Raw genomic sequence first — 27,706 nt, 5'->3', positions numbered from 1 at the left:
CAAACAGGACATAGGAGTATTTATATTCCTCTCCAAACAGCGACACAAGCAGCAGGGGCCTAGTGGTGATTTATGAGGTGGGGAGGCTTCTTTGAACTGGATGTGGATGGGGGTTGCTCTCGGGACTGGGAGGAGCAGACCAGGCTGGCTTTGCTGAGGAGCTCTCCCAGTGGCCCAGGTGGTCCCAGCTGCTGGCCACTCCAAATGAAGCTCTCTCCTTCCAGTCTCCCTCTCTCTCACTCACATACAAACTCAACACACCAGAGAAGGCCATTTTTCTTTTATTTATTTCCCAGAAGAGCTCTTCCTTGCACTTTTCAGACACGATACAAAACAAGCAACAGATCTTTGTTTCATAGACAGAAACAGTTTGTTGGAGTATAAAGAGTTACTGGTGATCGTTACTGAAGAATGTTGGCTTATTCCAGGGGCACTTCAGTATTCCTGAGGAATAATCATTGATTTCTCCTTCCTTCCCACTGGGATAGTCTTAGCCATTAGTCACTGTTCCTGTAAAGCAAGAAGGCTTAAGATTATTAAAAAGCCATTTGGGTTCCTTACATGGAAGGTGCTGCAGGATGTAAAGCAAGTCACAAAGCTCTGTAACATTTCCAGAGGGTAAGGGAGAGTTTCACCCTTTGCTAAAGCAAGAGGTTGTACATGGAGGAATTAAGCAGCTGTTTTCATGCATAACCCTCCATTCTGATAAACTGAATACTTCAAAAAACCCCATATTATTGGTCAGGTTAACTCTTCACAGGCTGAAGAGAAATCAGACTGAAATCAAAGCCAAAAGAGCAACAGGAAAGGCTGCAGTTGCCTTTTGTGTTCTTGCACATCAATATAAATCCACATTCCTATCAAAGCACAAAAAGGTGAGGTTTGGGTGATAATACAGGCTAAATAACCTGAAAACAGGATATTGTCCATTTTGCAAGGAAATCTAGGCTGTGTAATTCACAGCCATAGCATTTTGAGCCTTGAAATAATTGTGACACGTTGATTTTAAATCCTGCTGAAGTCACAGTGAAAACCACTTGATCAAATTACTTAAAAAGCCTCAGAATATTCTGACCACAAATTAGAACTCTGCTGCACTTTAAGTATTCTTCTGGTCTAGATGAATGGCTCCTGCACTGGGGCTGGGGTTTCATGGTGGAATGTCTCACCCAATGGATGGGCAGTGTGATGACCCAAGTTACAACAGCTGCAAAGTCACTGGGACATTATTCAGTATCTTGAATGTGCTCTGTCCTCTCTCATTCTGACTCAGGAGTCAGAATTAAGAACTTGATCCTGAAGAATCAACAATCCCAGCTGAGTTACCTGCTCTGACCTCACAGCTAACCATGACCTCCCTGAAGTCCTTTCCAACTCGAGATCTCCTCTGATCCTGTGAACTTGACAGGCTCAGAAAACTAGAAATCATTTTGACCAAGTTACTCCATGTTACATTTCCCTCTAATAAAGGCAATTTTCTTGCAGATTCTATCTTTTTGACAAAGTAGCATTTGAACAGAACTCAGCTTTGTAAAGGAAATCCTACAAAGTTTAGTTATAGCAAATTTGTCTAGGGAAAAAAACCAGATGAGTGATAATGCAACAATATCTTCCATGTTTCTAACCAAGAGAAATGAAATAACTGTGTTGTAATAACCCTGGAGCCATTACCCATGACATGACATTTGGGAGGGAATTAATGACATTAACCATTTAGATGCCTTCACCTGTGTTTTCCCTCTCAGCCTCTTTGTGCCAGAGAAAGCCATGGAGACAGTGCACTGGAAACTATTTGTCCTGTGCCATGCACATCCTTGCAGTTAGCTCATGCTTCCAAGGACCTCCCTGCTCCAGATTGATCCTTAATCCAGAGAAAATCCCTTCCTAGGGTGACCAGACACTGTTTTGGGCTGCCCAACCTCCCTAGGAACAAGCATCCCTGAATGATGCCCTCAGAACATGTGAGCAGTGCATTCAGCACTCACATGAAGCCACAGACTTGTCACTCCAGCTTTTTTTTTGGAGACATGAACTGGAGGAACACCCTCAGGATGGTGTGGATTACTAACACATTTTAATGTTAACACATCCAGCCAGAAGAACTACAGATTTTTTATTTTGGGCAGTAGCTGGCAATGCTGATCAGCTGCATCCAAGGCAGTTTCTCTACACTGCTCTCCAAAGATTTTAATTGTTGGGAGAATCTTGTTACTGTTTCCCTTTAACAGGTAGCTGGAGAGAACATTTGCAAGCAGGTATTTCTGGTGGGGCTGCAGGAGGCTGGCCAAAGCTCATCTGCAAAAAAGTAAAAACAGGAGGGCTGTAAAAAAAGTAAAAAAGCTCATCTACAAAAAAAAGTAAATCAAGGAGGACTGGGCTCAACTTGCAGCTCTACAAGCACCAGGAGAAGCCTGGAAATGCCTGGAGGCCTCCTGAGCAGGCAGAGGAGTCACACAGGAGGGGTTTCTGCACTCTGGGCCCTGCATGAGAAGCTTCTGGCAGAATATTTTACCTTGGTACTTTCTGAAGTATCTTAAAGTTCCTTAAAGTAACTGTAAATATGTGCTGGTGATGCCCCTGCACCACAGGCACTGAAACCATTTAACCAGGCCATGGCACTGTGGATCCAAAACACAGACTCACATATTCCTTTTGTTTCCAGGTGCCACAGGGATAAATTACCATGAGAACAGCCCCAGCTCTGACACATGAAGAAATTAAGAAAACACTAATGGAGTCAGTTTGTGGACTGGTGCACTGCCGCCAGTTTGTTACTGCACAAATGGTTCCAAATTAATCCATTCTTAAAAATTTGGTAAAATATTTTAAAACATTTTACTTCAGTGTTAATACTGAACTCATTGAAATGATCTTCTTCAGAACTGTACAACTACTGAGTTAATACTGAACTCATTGAAGTGATTCTATTCAAACTTGCTTACAGGGCACAACTACTACATTACTGTGCAGACAAACAAGCCACAGAACTTACAAGTGATCAGTGTCTTCATATTGAAAAAAAAACAAACCCAAAACCCAACAGAAGATCAAAGATCTGCTTCCACAGGCAGATCTACCTGACATGCCTGATGTGACTCTCAGTTTCTTCCCAGCTCATCTCTTTTAAAGTCTGAAGAACCTTAATACCAGTTTAGTTTTTCTGCTTTTCTGACATGTATTTTTATTGTGTTTTCAGGTTGTGGGAAAAGCTACCTGCAGGATCTGTTAAACTAATTCCATTTATTCTGTGTGGTAAATCCACTGTTAAACACACAAATATTAAAGACCAGGGGAACATTCCAGCTCTGGCAACACAAGTTTCTTCCTACCAGCACTGCTCTGGGAAAGGCAGAGGAATATCCATGTAAATGGATAATCTGCCCTGTAATAAAGCAGTCTCCAAGCAGTGGCAGCAGCATTGTGTGCTGGTTTTGCACAGCCTGGTTTTGGCAGCAGGGAGGGGGCACAGAGTGGCTGCTGTGAGGAGCTGCTGGAAGCTTCCAGCGTGTCCAGCAGAGCCAGTCCCTGGTGGCTCTGAGGATGGAGGGACAGGCTGCTGGCCAGGGCTGGGCCACTGAGAGATGATGGGAATGCCTCTGTGGTAACAGACTTGAGAAGAAACCAAAACAAAGGTGCACAGCTTTTCTTCTAGCCAGAGGAGAGCAGGAGGTGAGAACATGTGAGGGAAACAACATGGAGACACCAAGGTCAGTGGAGAAAGAGGGGGAGGAGGTGCTCCAGGTGCTGGAGCAAAGATTCCTCTGCAGCTGTGGTGAGGCCAGGCTGGAGCAGCTGTACCCCTGCAGCCCCTGGGGATCCAGGGAGGATGCAGAGATCCACTCACAGCCTGTGGGGATCCATGAGGGATGCAGATTCCCCCCACAGCCTGTGGGGATCCACAAGGGATGCAGATTCCCCCCACAGCCTGTGGGAATCCATGGGGGATGCAGATCCACTCACAGCCTGTGGGGATCCCTGAGGGATGCAGAGATCCACCCACAGCCTGAGGGGATCCATGGGGGATGCAGATTCCCCCCACAGCCTGTGGGGATCCCTGAGGGATGCAGAGATCCACTCACAGCCTGTGGAGATACCCAGGGGATGCAGATTCCCCCCACAGCCTGTGGGATCCACAAGGGACACAGAGATCCCCCCCCCCCAGCCTGTGGGGATCCCTGGGGGATGCTGAGATCCCCAGGAGATGCAGAGATCCACCTGTGGCCTCTGGGGATGCACAGGGGATGCAGGGATCCCCATCAGCTCCTGGGGATCCCCAGAGGATGCAGAGATCCACCCCCAGCCCATGAGATCCCCGGGGGTGCACAAATCCCCCCCAGCCCCTGGCAGAGGTGCCCACACTGCAGGTGGTGGATGCCTGGAGGGGGCTGTGCTCCAGCCCATGGGCAGGGCCCTGCTGCCAGGCTGGAGCTGCCTGTCCCTGCAGGGCTGCACCCATGGCAGAGTGACCAGGCTGCAGCAGGGCTGGGAGCACTGTGTGCCCATGGAGGGACTCACAGGGCAGAGGGCTGGGAGAGCTGCTGCTCATGAGAGTGGACCCATGCTGGAGAAGTGTCTCCTGTGGGAGGGACCCCAGGGTCTCACAGGGGAAGGGATGAAAACCTCGGGTGATGAACTGACCAAGACCTCCCCCCTCCTGTCCCCCTGTACTGGGAGTGGGAAGGAGGAGTGGGCTGGGGGAAAAAAGGTGTTTCAAGGCCTCATTTTACTTCTCATTATCCTCCTCAAATTTTGTTAGTAATAAATTCACTTTCCAACTTGAAGTTGAACTTGTTTTGCCCTTGAAGTGTTTTTCTCCCGGTCCTCATCTCAACTCATGAACCTTTTGTGATGTTTTTCTCTCTCCTCTGCCCAGCTGTGACAGGGGAGGGTAACCCAGGCTCTCCTGGGTGCCTGGCATTGGGCAGTGCCAAACCAGACACGCTGATACTTACTTTTACAAATTTACCATGGAGAAGATATGGAGACTGGAAGTCGTGTTGACAATTGGAATAAGCCATTCCTAACCCCATCCCTGACCCAAATGCAATAGGCCATGTCCTTCCTGTGGGAGAGGCAAGCACAGAGCAACATGTGAAGTCAAGGAAAGCTGTTGTTATATATTGTTCTGTAAGCACCAAGAAAAAAGAAATTACTAGAAGATGCATTCTAGTTCTAAAATCCTCCAAACCAGCCCACTACAGAAGAAGAGGAACAGTAACATGTTTAGAATTTAACAGAAATTAATGTGTGAATTCAAGGTATTACTGAAACTGGTTCTGTTTTCAAGCCCTGGTGAGGCTGGCACAAACTGATGTCTGGGCACAGCCCCAGTGATTTGGCTCAGGCTCAGCCATTCCAGGATCTGAGCTGAGCACAGGGGGAGCTCAGGGAGGTGCCAGGGGTAACAACCTTGTTACACAACAGCCAGAAGTTTTGGGAACTCCATTTCATGGAAAAGACAGGCCAAACAATGGCAGAATTGGTCTAACAAGCTGATTAACTTCTATTAAGGCTCAAAGGCTTCTAGCTGGACCTCCAACAGATGGACAGAGGGAAGCCAGGCAGCCAAGATTAATGCAGGGTACTTACTCTTGAAGAAGATGACTGAGAAAACAATTCCTAGTCCAAATCCAGCACCTGTAAGAAGAAATGCAGCAGGTGAGGACAAAAATAAAGCAAAGTCATGGAAAATGATTTAGTTCTTTACAGTAAGTCTTGATTCCAACTCAGGAATCTCAGACTATGACTATCCAGCTACATGTTATTTCAGCACACCCAACCAGAGAGTTCTTACATAACAAATCTGAAAAAACCAATTCTTGTTTTCTTAAGTAACTGTGAGCAGTTTTAGAATCCCATATATGTAATAAGTACATGATCAGAAATCCCAACATATGAATAAGTTCACATTAGAATCCCAACAGATGTAATAAGTACATGATCAGAAATCCCAACATATGAATAAGTTCACATTAGAATCCCAACATCTGTAATAAGTACATTATCAGAAATAGCTGGGGAAAAAACCTGACTCTCATCCTAGAGAAAGTTCCTGAATTTCTGTCACCATCTCCAATGTGGAATTAAAATTTATTTGGCTCATTGTCAGCAAATGAGAAACACTTTAAATGAAAACTTATTGTGTCCTTGAGCTTCACATTGTGCAGATGAATATCTCATTGTATTTCGTTTATCTCACTCCTTTAAGTGCTTCAATGTGTGTCCCCAGGGCAGCAGAACTTTGAAGCTTTGTGTTACCCTATACCTTACAAAGAAAGCTCCAGGCTGCTTATCTTTCACATCCCCAACATTCATTATGGAGCATATTTAAACACATTAGGAATGAATGACTTTTCACTTCCTTATATTATACACAGAAATAACTGCAGCGGTTGAAACAAAATTATTCAGCACCACTAAAAAAAACTCGGCATATTTAAAAATAATCTTTCACTTTCCTTGAAGGTGAGGTAATGATTTTGTGTAAAACGTCAGGCAAGTCTGCAAAACTCCTCTCAGACCCAATAAATATCATAGTGAGAACTTCAGGCTGAGTGGGCAAATTCTACCTTTAATTATGTCCAGTGAAGAGAAGAATTTTAGATAAGGCACAGAAGTACAAAAGTTTGAAGAAAGAAAAAAAAAAAAAAAATCAGTCCTGCACATCCTCATTAAAAAAACAAACCAACAGCTTCAGGTTTATTGTGCAGCAAACACATCCTGTTATAAGTTTCAACTCTCTCCTTTCAATACAAGAAATGAAATGTTATGAGTTTGCTAATTAAAATCCATCATTTTTTTATATTCCTAAAAGCACATGGTCCTGTTGAATGCATTAGTCAGTGGGTTGAGTACAGAACAATGCCAAGGAATCCTGTACTCTCATGGCATATAGGATGCTGGGGTTTTTTTTTATGTTTCTTTGTGCTCTTCAATTTTTTTTTTCCTTGTAAAAAGTACATTGATAGTTTCTAGTGAAGAACAGATTAGCAAAGAATACTTGACATCCTCAGTAATTAGGATGCACCACCTTGTACATTAACGAAGCATCCCACGGTTTTGGTTGATGATAAGCCCCTGAATATCAGGACAGAGGTAAGCAAACATGATCTGAGCAAAGCACTGTACTCTGTATTTACTGAGAGCTGGAAAAAGGGTTGCAAACCCTTTTCACTTTACTACAGATCTGCAGCTGTGCCAGAGGTAACTGCTTTACCAGCTCATTACAATGTGGAGTAGGCTCACAAAACACGCAGGGAGAGCTCTGACTGCCTGCCAGGCAATCCTGACATACCTCCCCAGACATCCCAGAGCTGCACTGAGGGTCAGGCAGCGATCATTAACACCCTGATCACTGCACAGCTCAGGGAAAGCCTGGGGTGCTCAGGGGTCTGCTCAGAGCCTGGGGGTTTGTGCCTTTCACACTGCGAGGGACTCCTGGAGCAGCTGGTTCAGAGCTGTGCACTGAGCAATGCCCACCCTGGAACAGACACCGGGCACAGCTCAGCCTCCAACCCCAGCAGAGCCCTCCTGCCCTCCCTGTGCTCAGCTCACAGTGTTTGTGCCACCAAGATAATGACCATCCTGCAGGAGCCACCGTGCTTGGTGCCCTGGATCCTCTGCCAGCCCATCCCCACAGCCTGAGCTGGTCAGCTTTGGGCTGCTCAGAGATCCACGGGGGATCCCCTGATGAGGATTTTCTGTGGGCATTCTCTCTGCTCACACAGCACCAGGACTGTCTGAGGTGCCAGCCCAGCTTTGGGCTGCTCAGGGCTGATGAGGATTTTCTGTGGGCATTTTCTCTGCTCACACAGCACCAGGACTGTCTGAGGTGCCAGCCCAGCTTTGGGCTGCTCAGGGCTGGTGAGGATTTTCTGTGGGCATTTTCTCTGCTCACACAGCACCAGGACTGTCTGAGGTGCCAGCCCAGCTTTGGGCTGCTCAGGGCTGGTGAGGATTTTCTGTGGGCATTCTCTCTGCTCACACAGCACCAGGACTGTCTGAAATTCCCAGCCCAGCTTTGGGCTGCTCAGGGCTGGTGAGGATTTTCTGTGGGCATTCTCTCTGCTCACACAGCACCAGGACTGTCTGAAGTTCCCAGCTCAGCAGCCCTGCCATGAGGGAGCAATCCTTGTCCTACACTTCCTGTCCCTACAAGATCCCCTCTGCCAATCCAAACAGCTTAGCTAATCAATGAGAAATGATTTACAGGATGACAAATCCTGCATCATCTCCATGCAGAGCCTGGGCAGTTTCTAATGTCACCACATTTTCCATGTCACCAGTCAAACCCACACTCCTCTCACCAGCCTGGTGCTGAATCCGTGCCTTAACACAACCCTGCACTAAGGAAGCAGCTATAATTAATACAGTTTCTTTCCATTTAATTATCATTATCTTGTATTCTCCTCACCTCCCTGAGATGTCCTCTGACATTACAGCCCCTCTGTAAGGGCTGCACTCACTGCCATCAATGCTGCTTCCTGTTGGCCATGGGGGAAGCTGCAGGATACACTCAAAAGGTGAAGAATTTATTATTTATGTCAACTGCAATTCAGACTAAGTCTAAAACACAAACTAGGCCTTCCCCACACCAACACCACTGCTAAACAGATGTGGTCCAGCATCACTGGCTTAGGAAAAGCTACTCTGCCTTAAGGAAGCTTTTTCTGAAGCAGCTCATTTGAAAGGATTGTTGTTCTTCATGCAAATGCATTTTTGTGCAATTTCAGAGGCTATCGCTGCACTTTATTCCAGCTGTAAGGAGTCTACACCAACAACGAGTAACAAAAATGATGGGAGGACAGCTAAGACCTTGCTTTAAGTAATGAAAATGCTACAGAGAAGTGAAGGAGGAGATCTGACAGCTAATGGGTTCTGGCCTTCTGTGCAGGAAAAAACAAAGCCAGAAAAAGCACCTGAGCTTTCCTAAACTCACAGGCAGCCTGGGTCACCCCTGTCCTGCCTGAGGCACAGCCTGTGATCACAACACCTGACCATGAGGAACACCAGCCTGGGTCACAGCCTGTGATCACAACACCCTGACCATGAGGAACACCAGCTCTCCCCCCACACCAGGCACTGCATGCACAGCTTTTGCTCTTTTTTATTTGTGTTGAACAGTTAGGAGCTGGTTTTAACTCAAAACCAGAGCCTTCAGCTACATTTAATTCCTCAGCCTGGCTGGCTAAGAACCTCTTTCTGTGGGAAGTTTGTCACTCATCCTCATTCCACTAGAAAGTATTTGTGGTTATGTGGTCATTTCCTGTGTCTCCAAGACCAAGGGGGAGCAAAACCATCTTGCCTCGGGAGCAAAGCAATGCATTTCACTTTAATTCTATATAAAGTTACAGCAGAGATAAACAATGGCAGAGCTGCTGATGACTTTTACAGGTTGAAGTTCTCACATGCTCCATTTCCTCTTAAAGAGGCAACATGTCTCTTCAAAGAGCCTCCCACCTGAGCAGGGGATGCTCCAGCTGTTCCTCCTAGAGATCAGCACCTCCAGGCCAGCCTTTAACTCCACAACAATAAAACATGAAAGGTTTATCTTACAATGAAAACAAACGAACATGGCAAAGCAAAGGGCTTGATCCACACCAGGCACATTTTCCCTCCCTTTCTTGCCTGACAGATTTTGGAGGAAAAGGCCACAGGAAAGAGTACAAGCCATTTTTCACCTTCTCTGACAGTTTAAAATGTTTAACTAGAAAAACAGCCTCTTCCAGCCCACATTCATCACTGCAGCCTAAACTCATTTACAGTGTCAACAGGGGACAGGACACTTGTGTGGACACCTCAGCCCTGCTCCCCCCATGCAGCACAGCCACCTTGAATTGGCATTAGGCAGCAAGCCCAGGCACCAAAACTTTTTCTTTCTCCTTTTTTGGCTCCTCCACCTTCCAAGAAAAACCTCCCAGTGCCTCCAATCAATCTAACACGCAGGAGAGCACAAGCTGTATACCCAACAGGACATCATAAAAGTGTCTCAGAGAGAAACACAAATCTTCAGGATGGGCTCCTGCCCTGCAAGAACATCTGGGAAAAGCTTTTTCTATAAATTGAATCAGCAGTTACTCCAACAGTGATACTACACGGTTCTTCCCTGGGCTACCCAAGTAGCTGCAGGCTGAGGCAGCCACTAACACAGCCACACCTAGATGTACTCTGCTCCAGCAGCCTGAAACTTAAAATAGAGGGATTAAAATCTGCTCACTGACATCTGGCAGATGTGCTGCTGTTCCTATAGCAGCTGGAAGCTTTTCAATTACTTAATCCCAAAATGAAAACTCTTCTTTTCCTTTGCCATTCCACACACACCAATACAAAACTGAGAGCTTCAGCCTCCAATCCCACTCTGACAAGATCCAGAAAGAATTGCTCTGTAAAAATGTGGAGGGAAGCTGCCTTCATAACCAGGGCCCTCACAGGGCAGCACTTAGCACCAGTTAGAAATCCAAGACCATGAAATCACTTATTTACAGAGAGAATTCATTTTAAGCAGACTCTCTGCAAGGTCTTAGTGGCAGGAATCAGATTTTCTTCAAACACCAACTCTGAAGCTTTCATTCCCATCTCCCCTGTGGTGTGGATTGTTTGCAGAGCAGACAGAAAAATGAGCAGGGACACGAGAAGAAAACACAGTGAAATTATAAACCAAGTACCCAAGAAAGAAGCAGAAAAAAAAGAGAGTTTTGTTTTATACCAGCATCTGACTGCAGTAACAGAGAAAAACTGGAATAACAAAATATTAATATCCAAATATCATTATAATCAAAAATCCCATGTTGCTTTCACCCTGAAGCACTCAGGGTCAGGCCAAGTGCTGCTCAAAGGCAAACCCTGGGTAACAAACACCAGCACTGCTGCAGGGGCACTGCAGCAGCACCCAGGGACATCTGTGAGGTCCCAAGGAACCACAGAGACCCCAGAAACTCCAACCTCACCTCACAGGGACACCAGAAACTCCAACCTCACCCCACAGTGACCCCAGAAACTCCAACCTCACCCCACAGTCACCCCAGAAACTCCAACCTCACCTCACAGGGACACCAGAAACTCCAACCTCACCTCACAGGGACACCAGAAACTCCAACCTCACCTCACAGGGACACCAGAAACTCCAACCTCACAGCCCAGGGACACCAGAAACTCCAACCTCACAGCCCAGGGACACCAGAAACTCCAACCTCACAGCCCAGGGACACCAGAAACTCCAACCTCACCCCACAGTGACCCCAGAAACTCCAACCTCACCTCACAGTGACCCCAGAAACTCCAACCTCACAGCCCAGGGACACCAGAAACTCCAACCTCACAGCCCAGGGACACCAGAAACTCCAACCTCACCTCACAGGGACACTGCACAGAAACTCCAACCTCACCTCACAGGGACACTGCACAGAAACTCCAACCTCACCTCACAGGGACACTGCACCAGAAACTCCAACCCCACACCACAGACTGGTGAATGAACTGTGACACCTGAAGGCACAAATGTTTTCTCCCTCCTTTAAAAGGGGAAGGGGACAGGAGTGGAAGCTGCTCTCACCCAGTGCAGCTCCCCTGGGAAGGTGGCACAGATTTCCCAGAGAAGCTGGGACTGCCCCATCCCTGGAAGTGTCCAGGGCCAGGTTGGACTGGATGAGCTTTAGATGCCTCCCACCCCAAACCTTTCTGGGATTCTGTGATCAGTGATGCACCAAGCTTTTAGACAAATCAGGGCTGTGCTTGCTTTAGAAGCTCCTGGATAAGAAATCAGCAATTTTCTCATAACACAGAAAATGCCCCTCTGACAGGAAGCTTTACCTTATCTTACTGCAGTTACACGTTCTGCTAATAAAAATAATAACATTACTGAAAAGAAGGATTTAGCAGGAGTAAACTCCACTCTCAGGGCTTTTGCAGCCCAGCTGGGAGGGCTGGCAGTGCTGCTGCCTCACACCCACCCAGCACAGGCTGGCCAGCACTGACGTCTGCTGGCCCAGCTCAGAAACAGAACTGGGAGCAAGGAGAGTTTCAGGGGTGTCTCAGTGGCAGGAGTGAAGGCGTGGGATCTCAGCACCTCAGGACTGAGGTGCAGAGTGACCGAGACCACCCTTGGGGGGCTCGGGAGTCCTGGAATGTTGCCAGCAGTGTCTGGTGGCTGGACTTTGATCCTGCACAGGAGACGACACCTGTATGAGGATGGGAGGATTTCACTGGGTAAATGGTGAAGGGATAAGTTAGTTAGTGTGAAACACAGGGTTTAGGATTTCTGTGCAGGGGGGTCTAAAGAAGTAAGATGGAGGAATTGGGGCGTGTCCTGTCCTTCTTCTTCTTCTTCTTGGCCTCCATCTTCTGTGGTGATGTTGGCACTTTGGGATTGGTTATTACTAAAAGTGCACTGGTCAATAAGGGTGAAAGGTATTGGGGAAAAATGATAAATATTGTATACGTAATTTTGAGTATAAAGATAGGTGACCGCCCCGGGGGCTCTCAGTGTGCTCATGGCTGGCTGCTGTGCAGACTCTGTCGGGCCAAGAGAAAATCTTTTAGATAAACAATTAATAAACACCGAGACCGAGAAAAGATCTGAAGCCTCTTCTCGTCCTTTGGAGCGCGGGCTGTCCAAGGCCACCCCGGGCCTTTCCAGGTCACCCAAACAGCCGAGAATCCGACATGAAGGGAAAAGGAGCCTGATCCTTCTCAAACCTCCCCCTGTTCATTTATTGTCACCAACGATGTGCCAGCAGCCCTGAAAGGATTTTCTCATATAATTGTTTCTGATATAAAAACCAGCAAAGTCTTGTTCCCACCTAGAGCTGGGAGTTCTCAAGGAGCAAACTCCAGGATATCACTTGGCTGCAGTCCCTGTTGTTGGAATTCATAAAATTAGAGGGTTTTTAAGAAATGGTTAAAAAAGAATAGGCTTCAGACTGAAGTTTTGTTAGCATTGCATGTCTCAGGTCACTAGTCCAAATTGTCCTGGTCTGTCCATAATTAGACATAGTTGGCACAGCAAGTAAATTCCTCAGTAAGTGTAAAACATTGGCCACCTGTCCCCTGGGCACTGCCACCCCATGCCACCTCCACCAAAGGCAGAGCTGGCACCTCACCAATGCTGAGGTTCAGGAGGTTGGGGTGTTGTGGGCTCATTTCCCTGGAGCAGAGCTCAGGTTTGGGTTTTGCAGGATATTACTGCGCCTGAGTGGGTCGCAGCTGGTGATAGAGAGACGGTGAATCTTGTATCTTGATCAGAAGGCTGGATTTATTAAGATAATATATATAATACATTATGACTATACTAAATAGAATATAGAGAGAGGTTTGCAGAGCTGCTAGCTAAGCTAAGAATAGATAGAAAGAATCTAAAACAAAGTTGTGTCCAGGGACTCAGTCCCCTAGCTTGCACTGGTGATTGGCCCTTAATTATAAACATAGGAAATGAGCCAATCAAGGTGAATCCTATTGCATTCCACAGCAGCTGATAACAATTGTTTACCTTCCCTTCTGAGACCTCTGCCTTCCAGAAGACACAGAAATCTGAAAGAAAGGATTTCTGTGGAAAAATGTCTGCGACAGCAGAGGCTGCAGGTGCATTGCCACAGCTCTGCTCTCAGGTTGCCTTGGTGGCTCCAAGTGCCACCCAGAGCAGGCTGGCACAGCTGGAGGGGCACAGCCCAGCAGGGCACACCCAGAGGCAGCCAAGGCAACAGCAGGGCACAATGCACTCAGGGGACACCTGGGCTCCTCAAGAGTTTCCTGGCCTTTCCTTCCAACAGAAGATAATACCTTAATTTGTAAATGGACATTGCATTCAGAGCTCTGCTAACAGCATTACTAAAAATCGCTGTCAGATTTTGGACTACAAGCCTGTTCTCAGAACAGCACTGCCCACCTCTTCCAAGGAAAACATTTTTTATTGTCTGTGCTGCCTCCCTGCACAGCCTGAGCCATGAGCAGCTCATATTTACACTACTGGCTCTGCTGCAAGACACAACCAGCAGAGCTGGATCTTCTGTGAGACCAGGAAAAGCTCACACAACAACGCAGCTGTGTGCTCACAGAAAATCCATGTTCTCCAGCACCAAAAACAAAAAAATAAAACCCCAAAGGAGTTTGGAACAAACCTTCTGGCCTGGTAGCCAGGACTGGATGGCCATGATACAACTGCCAAGCAAAGAAACACTTCCAAACAGGAATTTCAGGATTTTTGTATATTTAGACAAAGTCTAATCCAGTTTTCAGAAAGTGTAATCAAGTTTTATCATTATATAGACTGACTTTATCCTACTCATAACTATATGAAGGATTATTTAAAAATACTGACATTACAATCCATACAATGATTCTTTCTGAAATATCCAATCTGTGCAATGACACAAACAATACAATTTCATCCCTGCCATTAACAGAACAGCTATTCAAGCAGACCAGATGATGAAAGGCAGAAGAAATCATGTTAACAGTTGCAGAATTCAAAGTGCCCTTTTCTTTTTAAAAAAATCCCTATTAAATGGAAATTAGAAGCATTTTATTTTCAGATGTCAAAACAGAGGATTAGAGGAAAATGAAATCACTACACACACTGGGTTATTTACAAGCTTCCAGGCTGAATTCTGGTCAATCACAGATATACATCAAAACATTTCTGTCCTGAAAAAAAAAAATGAACTTCAACACAGCAACTTCACACACACACAAGTCAAGAAGCAAACAGCTTCCCTAGGATTACCTCCAGTATCAGGAAAATTACAGCCTTCAACTCATTTAAAACAACAACAGCTTCAAAACAAACCAAGGCATGAGGGCACACAAACCTCCCTCTCTTCCACACTGCCCTTTATGGCCTCTCTGGCCCCTGGAAACAGCACATAATAATAATTTGTCCAAAATTACAGCCTTTCAACAAAAAAACACCTCTGCCAATCTTCTGGGAGTAACTGTCCTTCCAAATAAACAGCCATGAACTCTCAATCAATTAAACAAACCAACCAACCCTTTGAACAGGGTTTGGAGCCTGCAGGGTGGAGGAAGACCATGGCAGTGTTTACTTCATCAGCCTCCTCTGCAGAGCTCTACTGAGGAAAAGGAAGAATGTGGAGAGTTTAGTTCAGGCATGGCTTGAAGAAAAAGGTTATGAAGCTATGCAATTGAGAGAAAAGTAATAAGTAGTTGTGAAACAGTTCTCAGCTTGACTTTTATAAACAATTAAACTTTTTTAAGCATCATTGTATAAACAATAAAGTTCTCAAGCAGTCTTCTCATAACAAGTGTAACACTTTTTCTGGGAAAAGATGGCACCTTGAGAACAGATGTAGAAGTTTTGGAAACCATTCATATAATAGTGAGAACACTAGTTTTGTTTTGTGTAAACAATCAACAGTGTAGTAAAACAAAAAGTGTAGTTAGAATTTTCTTTGTTAGCCTATCATAAACCTGTATTTTAAAATATGCATGAAGTTCGTTAACGCTATTATTTAAGCTAGCTAATCGATCAATAAATCAAGTTGGATGCATCAAAAGATTAGTCGTTCTCCCCTCACTTCAACAGAAGAATTGGCTGTGAAGGAGAGGACACAGGGACTGAGGAGGGTTTGCATGCTGGCAAGGAAAAGCAAGCCAGGCCAGTTCAAGTCTCTGTTCCCACCTGCCAAACAACCAGGTTTTCTGTAAGAAAGTAACAAGGAGTTTTCTGCATCAAAATCAGAATGACAAAAAGGAACAGAAAGTTAAATTATTTAAATGACTGCTGGGTGAAAAGCCCTGAGGATGGTGCAGAGGCAGCAGGACCTGGCTATCAGAAACCCCCAGGTCAGCTAAGAAAGCACAAGCCAGCCCTCTGCACACAAACACTGAGCTCACAACTGCCTCTGGAATGGCAGAGGAACAAAACCCCCTGGGTACAGCCTCATCATTAGCAAAACAAATAAATATCATGCTAATAAAAACGAGGTGAACACCAGCTCCATGTAACAATGGCTCAATGTTCTGAGCAGGCATCAAAAGGTTCAGCTCCTCTGTAAATGAAATCCTGTCCTAACAACGCCTGACAACATCCTCTGTTTGGAGCTAACAGGAACAAGTTAATACTAAATTACAAGATCCACACAGGTAGTGACCAAGAGCTCAAAACCATAATACAGCATTTCAAAAGATGCAACACAAGATAAATATTTATTTTGGAAGCATTAGTGGCAGGAGATCAAGTTTTTTTTCAGGAGCCTGGTCTCCAACTAAAACAGGATTGCACAACTCCAAGCAGAGCTGAGGACAGACCCTGCCTTACCCAGGGAATCCTGATGGGCTGAGGACAGGCAGCACAGCCCCAGCTGGAATTAAAAGCACATTTTTGCTTTAAAATAAAGCCAGCCTGGGAGCTCAGCCTCCCCTTCTCACCCTTTTCTGTTTGCCATGTCCCACCAGCCCTCAAACCAACCCACAGGAGTTATCTGTCCACAGCTCTCACAGACACTGGGAAATGTTGTGCATGCACAGCTCCAGGAATTCAGTGCTTTATTTAGAGAATCTGCAATGGGAAACACTGGGCTAATCACAATGATTGTTTTTGCTCCCTGGCTGTGGCACTTGGGAGGGAGGTAAAGGAGTGTTTGGGAAGGAAATTGTGGCCACCAAAGGGAAAGGCTGACAAAGTTTACCAAGCCCTGTAACAACTAAATCCTCAACTAACAAATTAATTTCTTTCCTTCCTTCTTTCCACCCTTGGTAATTTATATTGGAAACTCCAGCAAAGTTTGCAGTAATATTACAAAACCAATCAAGCCAACCACTCACAGTTTTAATGTCCCAGCAGAGAAAACAATCATTCCCACTGGGATGCCACAGAAAAATGTGTGTTGTCAGCACACCATTCATGCAGGAGGCTGCCAGCACAAATGCTGCAGCTACTGATCTGTCAGGAGTTTAGTTCAAGCATGGCTTAAAGAAAAAGGCCATGAAGCCATACAGTGAGAGAAAAGTAAAAGGTAGTTGCAAAGCAGTTCCAAAAGCAGTTCCCAGGCTAATTACTATAAACAATTAGACTCTCTCAGGCATCACTTTATAAACAATAAGGTTCTCAGGCAGTCTTCCCATAACAAGTGAAACACCCTCTCTGGGAAAAGATGGCACCCTGGGAACAGATATGGAAGTTTTGGGAACCTCTCATATCACAGTGGGAACACTGGTTTTGTTTTGTGTAAACAATTATCGGTATTGTAAAACTAAAGGAGTGGTTAGAGTTTCCTCTGTTAGCCTATCATGAACCTGTATTTTGGAATATGCATGAAGTTTGTCGACGGAAGGAGAGCAGGACATCAATTAGATCATCACAGGCTCGATTTTATTGATCAGTACAGCAGGTTAAATACAGTTCATAATGAGCTTCATACATATTGCAAAAGTTGAGCTCAGGATTGGTCAGTTACATATCAGCACCTACGCCTACTTCTGCATTCCTATGGTTCTACTTTTGATACTTTCTACATATTCTCAGGATGTATTCAGGAATAATCTCTACTCCCTATCCTCATGTTGCAGCAAGGTCACTGCTGACCTCTCCTTTCAGCTTGCTGACTGCTGACTTTCCTCCTTCAGCTTAACCAGCAGCATTATGTCACAGAATCACAGAAGTTCAAGACTGGAAGAGACCTATAAGATCATCAAGTCCAGTATGTCAGTATGGCCTTTCTCAGCTAACCAATTATGAATAAATCTCTCCACAGAAGTTCGTTAACACTATTATTTAAAGTGGCTGATTGATCAGTAAATTGGAGTTCGATGCAATAAAGGATGGTCGTTCTCCCTTCACTTCAACGCTGATCCACTGCAAAAGCACACACACCAGAAATGTGCCCTGCCACAGGAACAGAACCACGTGTGAGCCCACCCCTGGCTGTGGGGAAATAAAGAGAGGCAGCACAGGGGACCCTTGTTGTCTTCTGGAGCAAGGCAGGCGACCTGGTTCTGAGGATCAGCTCGACAGCCCACTCTCCAGGGCCGCTCGGGCCAGTGACACACACAGACATCAATATGATGGACGGTCAAAAGGCGTTTGTTACTTCTTCTCCTGGGGTCTTATAGTCTAAGGGGTCTCTACGTCAAAAGGGGGTTTGTCCTTCCTATCTATGGTTAGTAAGGAATGGAAAAGTACTGGGTAAGGAATGGAAAGTTATTGGCATTACTGTTAGTGGGGCAACATTCCTAGGGTAATCTCTTATCTTAGAGGAACAAAGGTGTGGGATCTCAGCACCTCAGGACTGAGGTGCAGAGTGACCGAGACCACCCTTGGGGGGCTCGGGAGTCCTGGAATGTTCCAGAAGTGTCTGGTGGCTGGACTTTGATCCTGCACGGGAGACGACACCTGTATGAGGATGGGAGGATTTCACTGGGTGAATGGTGAAGGGATAAGTTAATTAGAGTGTGAAACACAGGGTTTAGGATTTCTGTACAGGGGGGCCTAAAGAAGTAAGATGGAGGAATTGGGGCGTGTCCTGTTCTCCTTCTTCTTCTTCTTGGCCTCCATCTTCTGTGGTGATGTTGGCACTTTGGGATTGGTTATTACTAAAAGTGCACTGGTTAATAAGGGTAAAAGGTATTGGGGAAAAATGATAAATATTGTATATGTAATTTTGAGTATAAAGATAGGTGACCGCCCCGGGGGCTCTCAGTGTGCTCATGGCTGGCTGCTGTGCAGACTCCGTCGGGCCAAGAGAAAATCTTTTAGATAAACAATTAATAAACACCGAGACCGAGAAAAGATCTGAAGCCTCTTCTCGTCCTTTGAATCGCGGGCTGTCCAAGGCCACCCCGGGCCTTTCCAGGTCACCTAAACAGCCGAGAATCCGACACAAAGGGTCCTGCCTTTCCGTGACATTGCGTGGTTTTCCGCAGCGCCTTTCCCTATCTACCACAGACCCCTCTGGGCAGCCTGCTGGAAAACAGCAACTTCACTGAGCACCCTCCTCAGCACCCTGGTGATGCCAGCACTGGGAATGCTCAGAGCAGAGCCCAGAGCACGAGGCAAGGCAGGTTCTCGTTCTTCTGCTGCCCCTTCAGGCTGCAGGAAAACACCAAATCCAAATGAAAGGACACAGCAGAGCCAGGAGGGCAGGTACAGACACCAGGCTGAGGGCAGGGGACAGGGGACAGGAGGGGACAGACACCAGGGTGAAGGCAGGGGACAGGTACCAGGGTGAGGGCAGGGGACAGGAGGGGACAGGCACCAGGCTGAGGGCAGGGGACAGGAGGGGACAGACACCAGGCTGAGGGCAGGGGACAGGCATCAGGGTGAGGGCTGCACACACCTGAAGGCCAGGGCTGTGCAGAGGGAGCTGGGCAGGCTCCAGGAGGGGCCCATGGGAATGCCATGAGCAGGATTTCCCTGCAGGAGGGTCAGGACAGCCCCCAGCAGGAATCCAGGCTGAGGGATGAAGAGGAGCCCAGGAGAGGAGCAGCTGGGGGTGCTGTGGGTGAGAGCTGGGCACAACCCGGGCACAAACTCCTCATGCCCTGGGTGAGCCCCCAGCGTGGGCAGCAGCAAAGGGGGTCCCTGCCCCTCTGCCCCACCCAGGGGAGAGCCCAGCAAAGGGGGGTCCCTGCCCCTCTGCCCCACCCAGGGGAGAGCCCAGCAAAGGGGGTCCCTGCCCCTCTGCCCCACCCAGGGGAGAGCCCAGCCCTGGAAGGACCTGGAGCTGCTGCAGAGAGCCCAGAGGAGGCACCAGGATGAGCAGAGGGATGGAGCAGCTCTGCTGGGAGGAAAGGCTGAGAGAATTGAGATTGGTCAGCCTGGAAAAAAAGAAGGTTTTGGGGTGACCTCATTGCAGCCTTCCAGTACCTGAAGGGAGCTGCCAGCAGAGGGAAAGGAACTGTTTGCAAGGGCCTGGAGACAGGACAAGGGGGAATGGCTTCCCAGTGACAGAGGCAGGATATGGTTGGATAATGTGAAAAAATGCTTCCCTGGGATGGATTTCCCAGAGCAGCTGTGGCTCCCCTGGATCCCTGGCAGTGCCCAAGGCCAGGCTGGGCAGGGCTGGGAGCACCTGGGACAGTGGGAGGTGTCCCTGGGACAAGGTGGGACAAGATGAGTTGTAAGGTCCCTTCCAGCACAAACCACTCTGGGATTCTGTGAAATCAACCCTGCATCCACTTCCTTCAGCCTCCAGGGCAGAGGATGCACAGGATCCTGACATGTACAGCTGCAGCGTGGAACAAGTTCTTGTTTATAATTTGGCATACTTAATATTTTATGATAAAGCAACCAATGCTATGGAAACATAAACATGTCCAGATATGTTTGTCAGACAAACCTGAGTAGAATTTCATAAGGAAAAACACTGCTCTGGAGCACTTGACACTTTTCAAAGGTCTGCTATAAACAATGGAAGTTTCAGTTTACTTAAAATTATTAAACATCTTTTCTAATGGAAAAGAATTAGGCAACTAAAACCCCTGAGCTCCTCATCAGCTTTCAAGCACAAGGCCCCTGCAGCCTCAAGAAATAAACATTCACATTTCCCAGATATTATTTATGGTTCTAAAAGAGACATCTGCACCAGCAGGGAACGACACGTTGTGTCAGACACTGCATTTGAAGATTTGGCTTTGTAAACACATTATGTGAAGCCACAGGCGGTGCCTGGTGTCACTCCGCCGGCGGTCACAGGGTGAGCGCGGTGCTGCCACCAGAGCCACCACCCCTACTCGTCACAGCGCTCGGGGAAACCTGGGCAATGCTTTGCTGCAGAAAACTGAGGCACATAACTCTCACTTTAAGGACAAATAAATACGGGAAAAAAAACACCAGAACTGTTCCCCTGCTTGGCGAACAGGCAGAGTTACAGGGCTGGGACAGGGACGGCGCCTCTCAATGTCACACTCCACACGCTGTACAAGTGACACGTGCCAAAGCCCTCAGCGTGTCACGCTGCCTATTGCCTTTAACAAACGCAGCCCCTCGCACACAGAGCGGGGGGAGCAGCTCCGCACACACCGACCCAAAGCCACCGGAGCGGGGGGAGCAGCTCCGCACATACCGACCCAAAGCCACCGGCGCGGGGGGAGCAGCTCCGCACACACCGACCCAAAGCCACCGGCGCGGGGGGAGCAGCTCCGCACACACCGACCCAAAGCCACCGGCGCCGCAGAGCCGGAGGTCGGGCACGCCGGGAGCCGTGGGTGCCTGCCCGCCGCTCATTCATTCCGCCCAGATCTCCTCGGATCCCGAATTCCCGCGGACACCGCTCGCCCTCAGCACCGGGAGCGGCCCGAGGTCAGAGCCGGCCGGAGCGCGGTAAGCCGGGGCCGGGCCGGGGCGCAGCAATGGGAGCGGGCCCGCCAGGGGTCCGAGCCCGCGGCCAAGGTCACCTTGCCAGTCCCGCGGCCGCCGGCTCTGCCCGACGCCGGGGGCAGCCATGAGGGCGGATCCTCCGGACACCCCGAGCCCCTCGCGGGCTCGCAACCGCCCTAAGGCGAACCTGGGGCGGCGGGGGACAGCGGGCCCCGCGCCGCGGGGACACGCCGGCGGCGGCTCACGCAGGTTCGGGGAGCCCGGGGGGACCACCACTGCTCTTCCCCGGGCCCTCCCGCTCCGCCGTGTCCGCACCGCCCTTACCCAGCTTGACGGCGGAGTCTGCCACACACCGGTCCCACTTCCTGCCCAGGTCGCCCTCCGACGCCATCTTGCCCGTCCCCTCACCTCCTCCCCCGCGCAACTCTCGCGAGAGCTCGTGCTCCACCTATCGGCCGCACCGGCAGGTCTCGCGAGGTTTCGCTGCCGCTGCCATGGTAACCAACTGGAGGGTGTCATGGCCGCCGCGCCCGACCTTGGGCTCGGCCCAAAATCCCCTTTTTCCCCGTAGGATCCGGCCCAAACGCCATTTACCCCCGTAAGACCGGGCTCGCCACGTCCCCAGCTCCATCTCTCCGTCTAGAGCTCCCGCTGTGTCCTTGTTAGCCCTCGTCTCCCTCAGGCTATGGCAGCATCCCTCCCTCCTCGCAGGCGCCTGTGCTGGGCCCGCGCCCGCCGCGCCCCTGCCCGCAGGGCTCTCGCCTCAGCCATGGTAAGAGCCGGGCCGTGCTGCAGGGCCGGGTGTTCACTGCAGCGGTGGGTACAGCACTGCACACACACACTCCCCGCAGGGTTTCCCTGTCCTGCACAGGTCCTGTGTCCCCTCAGCAGGACAATGACAGCCCGGGAGGGTGGCAGAGCTCCGGACAGGTGCGCAGGGAGCGCGGGGAGTCTCCCTCGCTGGAGACATTCCAAAGCCACCTGGACGCATTCCTGTGTCACCTGCCGCAGGTGTGCCTGCCTTGGCAGGGAGGCTGAAATGAGTGATCTCCAGAAATCCCCTCCAGCCCTAATAATTCAGGGATTTTGACTCTCTGGCCTCGGCTGCTCTTCAGGGCCTGAAATGAGGTGCAGGTGTGTGACAGCTGGTGTCAATCCCTATCAATATTCCAGCAAGAGCAATCTGGGCCCCCCACATTCTTGTTTATTTGAGAAAAGGAGCCAAATAATTTCAGCAAGATCATTCAGTCCCATGCAAGAAGTTATTCCACACTATAGGTTGATAATGAGAATCACAGAATTGCAGAATGGTTTGGGTTGGGAGGAATATTAAAGTTCATCCAGTGCCACCCCCTGCCATGGCAGGGACACCTCCCACTGTCCCAGGTTGTTCCAAACCCTGCCCAGCCTGGCCTTGGGCACTGCCAGGGATCCAGGGGCAGCCACAGCTGCTCTGGGCACCCTGTGCCAGGGCCTGCCCACCCTCACAGGGAAGAATTTCACCCTAGGTATATTTTTATATTTTTTAAGTTCACTCTATAGGTATAAATACCTATATATTTCCTAATAAGTACCTAAATATTTCCTAATTTTGGGGGAGGAAGTTGTGGGAAGAGTTCCCACTGACCTCTGGGCCTTCAGCCCATCCTGTTACAGCTTTGTGGGGCCAGCAACAACTCTGGATGTCTCTAAACCTCCTAAAGTGAATTCTTGTGGTGCAAGTGGTGTGTAGGCTGCCTGGCAGGCATCCTCCAGAAGCCTTGTGAAAAAAACCCAGGGAGTTTGTTGAGTGCTGATGTCCCCATTCACACTGGGAGGCAATTTTTAGCTGTGATTACTTGTTTTGATTTCTGCAAGTTCAATTTTCTTTATGGAGGTGGAGGAGGCTCTGCTGCTTCATAAAACTGGAAGTTCTTTTGCAAGTCAATTCCAGACCAAAGCCACAAACAGAAGAGAAAAATTCATGAAGTTGGCAAAAATTTCATTAAGTTATTGTTGGTATAGGTCTAATTTATCTTAAAAGTACAACTGGTTTGGATCTGGGATGGAAAGGTTTTACTTTTCATTGGTTTGGTTCAATTCCTTCACATATCACAATCACAATTAACCATTATTTTCTCTTCCTTCTAAAACCAAAATGGCTTTTATAAATTTATCTTTGATCTGGGATGGAAAGGTTTTATTTTTCATTGGTTTGGTTCAATTCCTTCACGTATCACAATCACAATTAACCAATTAATTATTTTCTCTTCTTTACAAAACCAAAATGGCTTCTATAAATTTATCTTTGATCTGGGATGGAAAGGTTTTACTTCTCATTGGTTTGGTTCACTTCCTTCACATATCACAATTAACCAATTAATTATTTTCTCTTCCTTATAAGACCAAAATGGCTTCTATAAATTTATCTTTGATTTAGGATGGAAAGGTTTTATTTTTCATTGGTTTGGTTCAATTAACCAATTAATTATTTTCTCTTCCTTACAAAACCAAAATGGCTTCTATAAATTTATCTTTGATCTGGGATGGAAAGGTTTTATTTTTCATTGGTTTGGTTCAATTCCTTCACATATCACAATCACAATTAACAAATTAATTATTTTCTCTTCCTTATAAAACCAAAATGGCTTCTATAAATTGATCTGGGATGGAAAGGTTTTACTTTTCATTGGTTTGGTTCAATTCCTTCACATATCACAATCACAATTAACCAATTAATTATTTTCTCTTCCTTAAAAAATCAAAATGGCTTCTATAAATTTATCTTTGATCTGGGATGGAAAGGTTTTATTTTTCATTGGTTTGGTTCACTTCCTTCACATATCACAATCACAACCAATTAATTATTTTCTCTTCCTTTTAAGACCAAAATGGCTTTTATAAATTTATCTTTGATCTGGGATGGAAAGGTTTTATTTTTCATTGGTTTGGTTCAATTCCTTCACATATCACAATCACAATTAACCAATTAATTATTTTCTCTTCCTTATAAAACCAAAATGGCTTTTATAAATTTATCTTTGATCTAGGATGGAAAGGTTTTACTTCTCATTGGTTTGGTTCACTTCCTTCACATATCACAATCACAATTAACCAATTAATTATTTTCTCTTCCTTACAAAACCAAAATGGCTTCTATAAATTTATCTTTGATCTGGGATGGAAAGGTTTTATTTTTCATTGGTTTGGTTCAATTAACCAATTAATTATTTTCTCTTCCTTATAAAACCAAAATGGCTTCTATAAATTGATCTGGGATGGAAAGGTTTTACTTTTCATTGGTTTGGTTCAATTCCTTCACATCTCACAATCACAATTAACCAATTAATTACTTTCTCTTCCCTATAAGACCAAAATGGCTTCAAAAATTTATCTTTGATCTAGGATGGAAAGGTTTTACTTCTCATTGGTTTGGTTCAATTCCTTCACATATCACAATCACAATTAACCAATTAATTATTTTCTCTTCCTTACAAGACCAAAATGGCTTTTATAAATTTATTTAAAGGCACTGTTTTAGTGAGCCCCTGGAGGTCCAGGAGGTTTCCCTGGAGAAGGCAGCCCTTGTTCTGCAAGGGGATCTTCCTTTTCTCTTCCTCCCCCTGCAATTTGCTCAAATCAATCTGCATTGCTGCATGGTTGGTATCCAAAATAGAACCACTCATCGAGTTCCTTATAAAAATACCAACATGATCCAGCAGTTTTTTCCCCAAATAGCTCCAGAAGTGCTTTCTGAAACCACTGCCCCAGCAGTGCCAGCTCCACCCTCCCGTTTCCAAACAGCTCTGGAAAATATCATGAGGGGAAAGATAACTTGAAGCCTCCAAAATAATTATTTCATTTGCATCCTGAAAATTAAATTCCAGAAGGCAGGGTTTCAAACCAGCCCAGAAATGTGGTCTTGTGTTGGCAAAAACAAATGCTCAGTGTAGTCTCACTTCACACTTACTCATTTTCAGGCTGCTGGGTGCCTGGAAAATGCAGATTTTTGGGATGAAGGAACTGGTGAGCAGCTGCATTGTGAGGCACTTCATAAAGGCTTGTGTTGCTGTGTCTCAGTGGAGCCTGACAGCCTCACCTCAGGAGCTGGTGCATTCAACCTTCCCAAGGGGAGGGAATAGTTCAGGGTCATTGTTTTGAATGTTCAGCTTCCTTTGGAGAGTTCACTCTGCTGCTTTCAAATCCCAGAGTCATCAGAGGGGGCTCTGGAAAGCGTTAGCCATGAAGGATCTAGAGCACATTCTCTGCACCCCTTCCCCACCCCAGGGACAAATTAAGGCAGGAGGGAATGTGTCCAAGGCCAGGCTTTCCTTTTCATTGCTATAGTTACTTGGCAGTGGGGCCCTTGCAGTGTAATATCAAGTATTTATTATTGTGGGACTCCAAGGTGATGTTTGGAACATGTGGTTTTGAAAAACCTTCCTTGCATTTTACAGCCCAGGATTCCTTCCCTCCCTTGTGCTCTCCTCTCCTTTCTTTCCAGTAAATAAGTGTAGGAATAAATGGAGGAAATGAAGGCAGAAAGGTTCAAAATGAGCCCTGGATTTCTCTGGTGGAAGTCACCTTCTGGTTTGAGCAGGTTCAGCCCTTGGATCCCCAGTTTTGTTAACAATACCTGGCTTAAGAGCTGCTCACTAGGAGTTAGGCACAGCTTGGGTTTGATAAGGCAGAGGCAGCACTGGGGATCTCAGATGAATTAGCACCATTTTTATTCTTCAGATTGCTGTTTCCTTGTGTCCTGTGGAAGATCCATGCAGAGGAGTGCTGTGGAGTTCTGGGCCCTCACCACAAGAAGGATCTGGAGGGGCTGGAGCGTGTCCAGGGCAGGGAATGCAGCACCAGGAGAGGCTGAGGGAGCTGGGCAGGGGCTCAGCCTGGAGCAAAGGAGGCTCAGGGGGCCCTTGTGGCTCTGCACAGCTCCTGACAGGAGGGGACAGCCAGGGGGTTGGGCTGTGCTCCAGGGAACAGGGACAGGAGGAGAGGAATGGCCTCAGGATGGGCATGGGGAGCTCAGGGTGGGCACCAGGAGGAATTTTCCCATGGAAAGGGTGCTCAGGCCTTGGAACTGCCCAGGGAGGGTTGGGGTGCCCATCCCTGCAGGTGTCCAGGGAACACCTGGAGGTGGCACTGAGTGCTCTGGGCTGGGGACAAGGTGGGGATTGTCACAGCATGGACTGGATGGTCTGGGAGGGCTTTTGCAGCCAGAAGGGTTCTGTGGTTCCATTGCTGCCTTGGAGGTGAGGAGCTCCTCTGGAGCTGCACAGCTGGAATCCAAACCCTTTCCACAGAACAGATTTCCTTTCAACTCTTACCTCTGGTTTGTCCATAGAGCAGGATGAGTTTTTGTTTCAAAAGTTCCCAGCAAGTTTCTTTTAAATCTTGAACCTTCCCCAACATGAGAATATCACCTCTTATCCTACTTTTTCAAGCATCCCTTGTGTCATTTCCCCACTGGATACCAACACACTCTTGCTCTCCTCCTTTCCAAAGAATACACATGCAGCTTCTCTCATAAATTTAAATAACATGAATCACCTCCCACACATCTATTTTTTATTTATTTTTCTGCCAAGATCTGCACAGGAAGGCAGCAGTGTAGGAGTTATCTGCTTGTAATGGTTGACACAGGCTCAGTGTGGGCCCCCACTCCCTGTTTCCTGTACTTCCAGAACAATTCTTTCATGTTACAGAGAGCTCAGACCTGGGTGGGAACCTCCAGCTCTCAATCTCCACTCTGCTGTGTTGGGTTTTTCCTCCAAACATAAGCCACATTCACCAACAGACACTGATGCTTCTTTCTCTCTTTGAAAACCTTTTAGCTCTCTGAGCAACAAAAAAAAGTCTGAGGAGAAAGAAACCCCTCCTGAGCAGGACTTTGCCCTGGGATGGGAAAGGTGCCAGCAACTCCATTAAGCCTCCTGTGCTGTCCTTATTGATTTTCTGTGGGCAGCACGTGGATGCTGTGGGGTGAGCAATGCTCTGAGGCTGAGCTGAGTGCATCAGCAGGGACAGCCTGTGCTGCAGTGCAACATCCCTCCTGTCACAGACAGCTTGGATGGAAATTCCTTCCCTTAGGGATTTTCCTCATGAGTGTAGGGCAGGATGGTGGGGATGGATGGAGAGCAGAGATCTCTGCAGCCAGATCTGGATCTTGGGGTTTATTGCAAAGGGCCAAGTGCAGGGACCTGCTGGGAGCTGCCAAACACAGCTGGAGCAGGGCTGGGAGAGGAGAGAGGGGGAGAGAGGGTGAGAGGGTGAGAGCAGCAAGAGAGGAAAAGCATCAGAGAGGAAAAGGGGTAAGAGAATAAACGGGGTAAGAGGCAAGGGAGAGAAGTTCCTGTTACAATACAATGAATTATCTTCTGTGTTGAATATTCTAATTCTCACTAACCAATCTAGCACAAGATACAAATCTTACAGCATTTCCATACAGCTTAT

At 47.2% G+C, this 27,706-nt stretch overlaps 1 protein-coding gene across 1 annotated transcript; it reads right to left on the bottom strand.

The window, feature by feature from the left end:
• Positions 1-265: 265 nt before the first annotated feature.
• On the bottom strand, positions 266-21,706 carry MICOS10 (mitochondrial contact site and cristae organizing system subunit 10). Its single transcript, XM_063177171.1, has 4 exons — positions 21,593-21,706; positions 5,590-5,637; positions 4,953-5,062; positions 266-510 (listed from the first exon to the last, which is right to left on the bottom strand). The coding sequence occupies exons 1-4, from the start codon at positions 21,657-21,659 to the stop codon at positions 502-504; spliced, it is 234 nt and encodes a 77-aa protein (XP_063033241.1). The 5' UTR covers positions 21,660-21,706; the 3' UTR covers positions 266-501.
• Positions 21,707-27,706: the final 6,000 nt, after the last annotated feature.

Source organism: Melospiza melodia, chromosome 26 (genome assembly GCF_035770615.1).
Source record: "Melospiza melodia melodia isolate bMelMel2 chromosome 26, bMelMel2.pri, whole genome shotgun sequence".
Classification (NCBI taxonomy): Eukaryota; Metazoa; Chordata; class Aves; order Passeriformes; family Passerellidae; genus Melospiza; species Melospiza melodia.
This window is presented reverse-complemented; position numbering and strand designations above follow the sequence as displayed.

Bases quoted from the DNA above. Each gene is read 5' to 3' on its own strand.
- MICOS10 (XM_063177171.1), bottom strand. From the start codon at position 21,659: ATGGCGTCGGAGGGCGACCTGGGCAGGAAGTGGGACCGGTGTGTGGCA. The intron at 5,638-21,592 runs GTAAGGGCGGTG...TTCTTCTTACAG, and splicing joins AGACTCCGCCGTCAAGCTGG to GTGCTGGATTTGGACTAGGA. The intron at 5,063-5,589 runs GTAAGTACCCTG...CCTCTCCCACAG, and splicing joins CTCAGTCATCTTCTTCAAGA to GAAGGACATGGCCTATTGCA.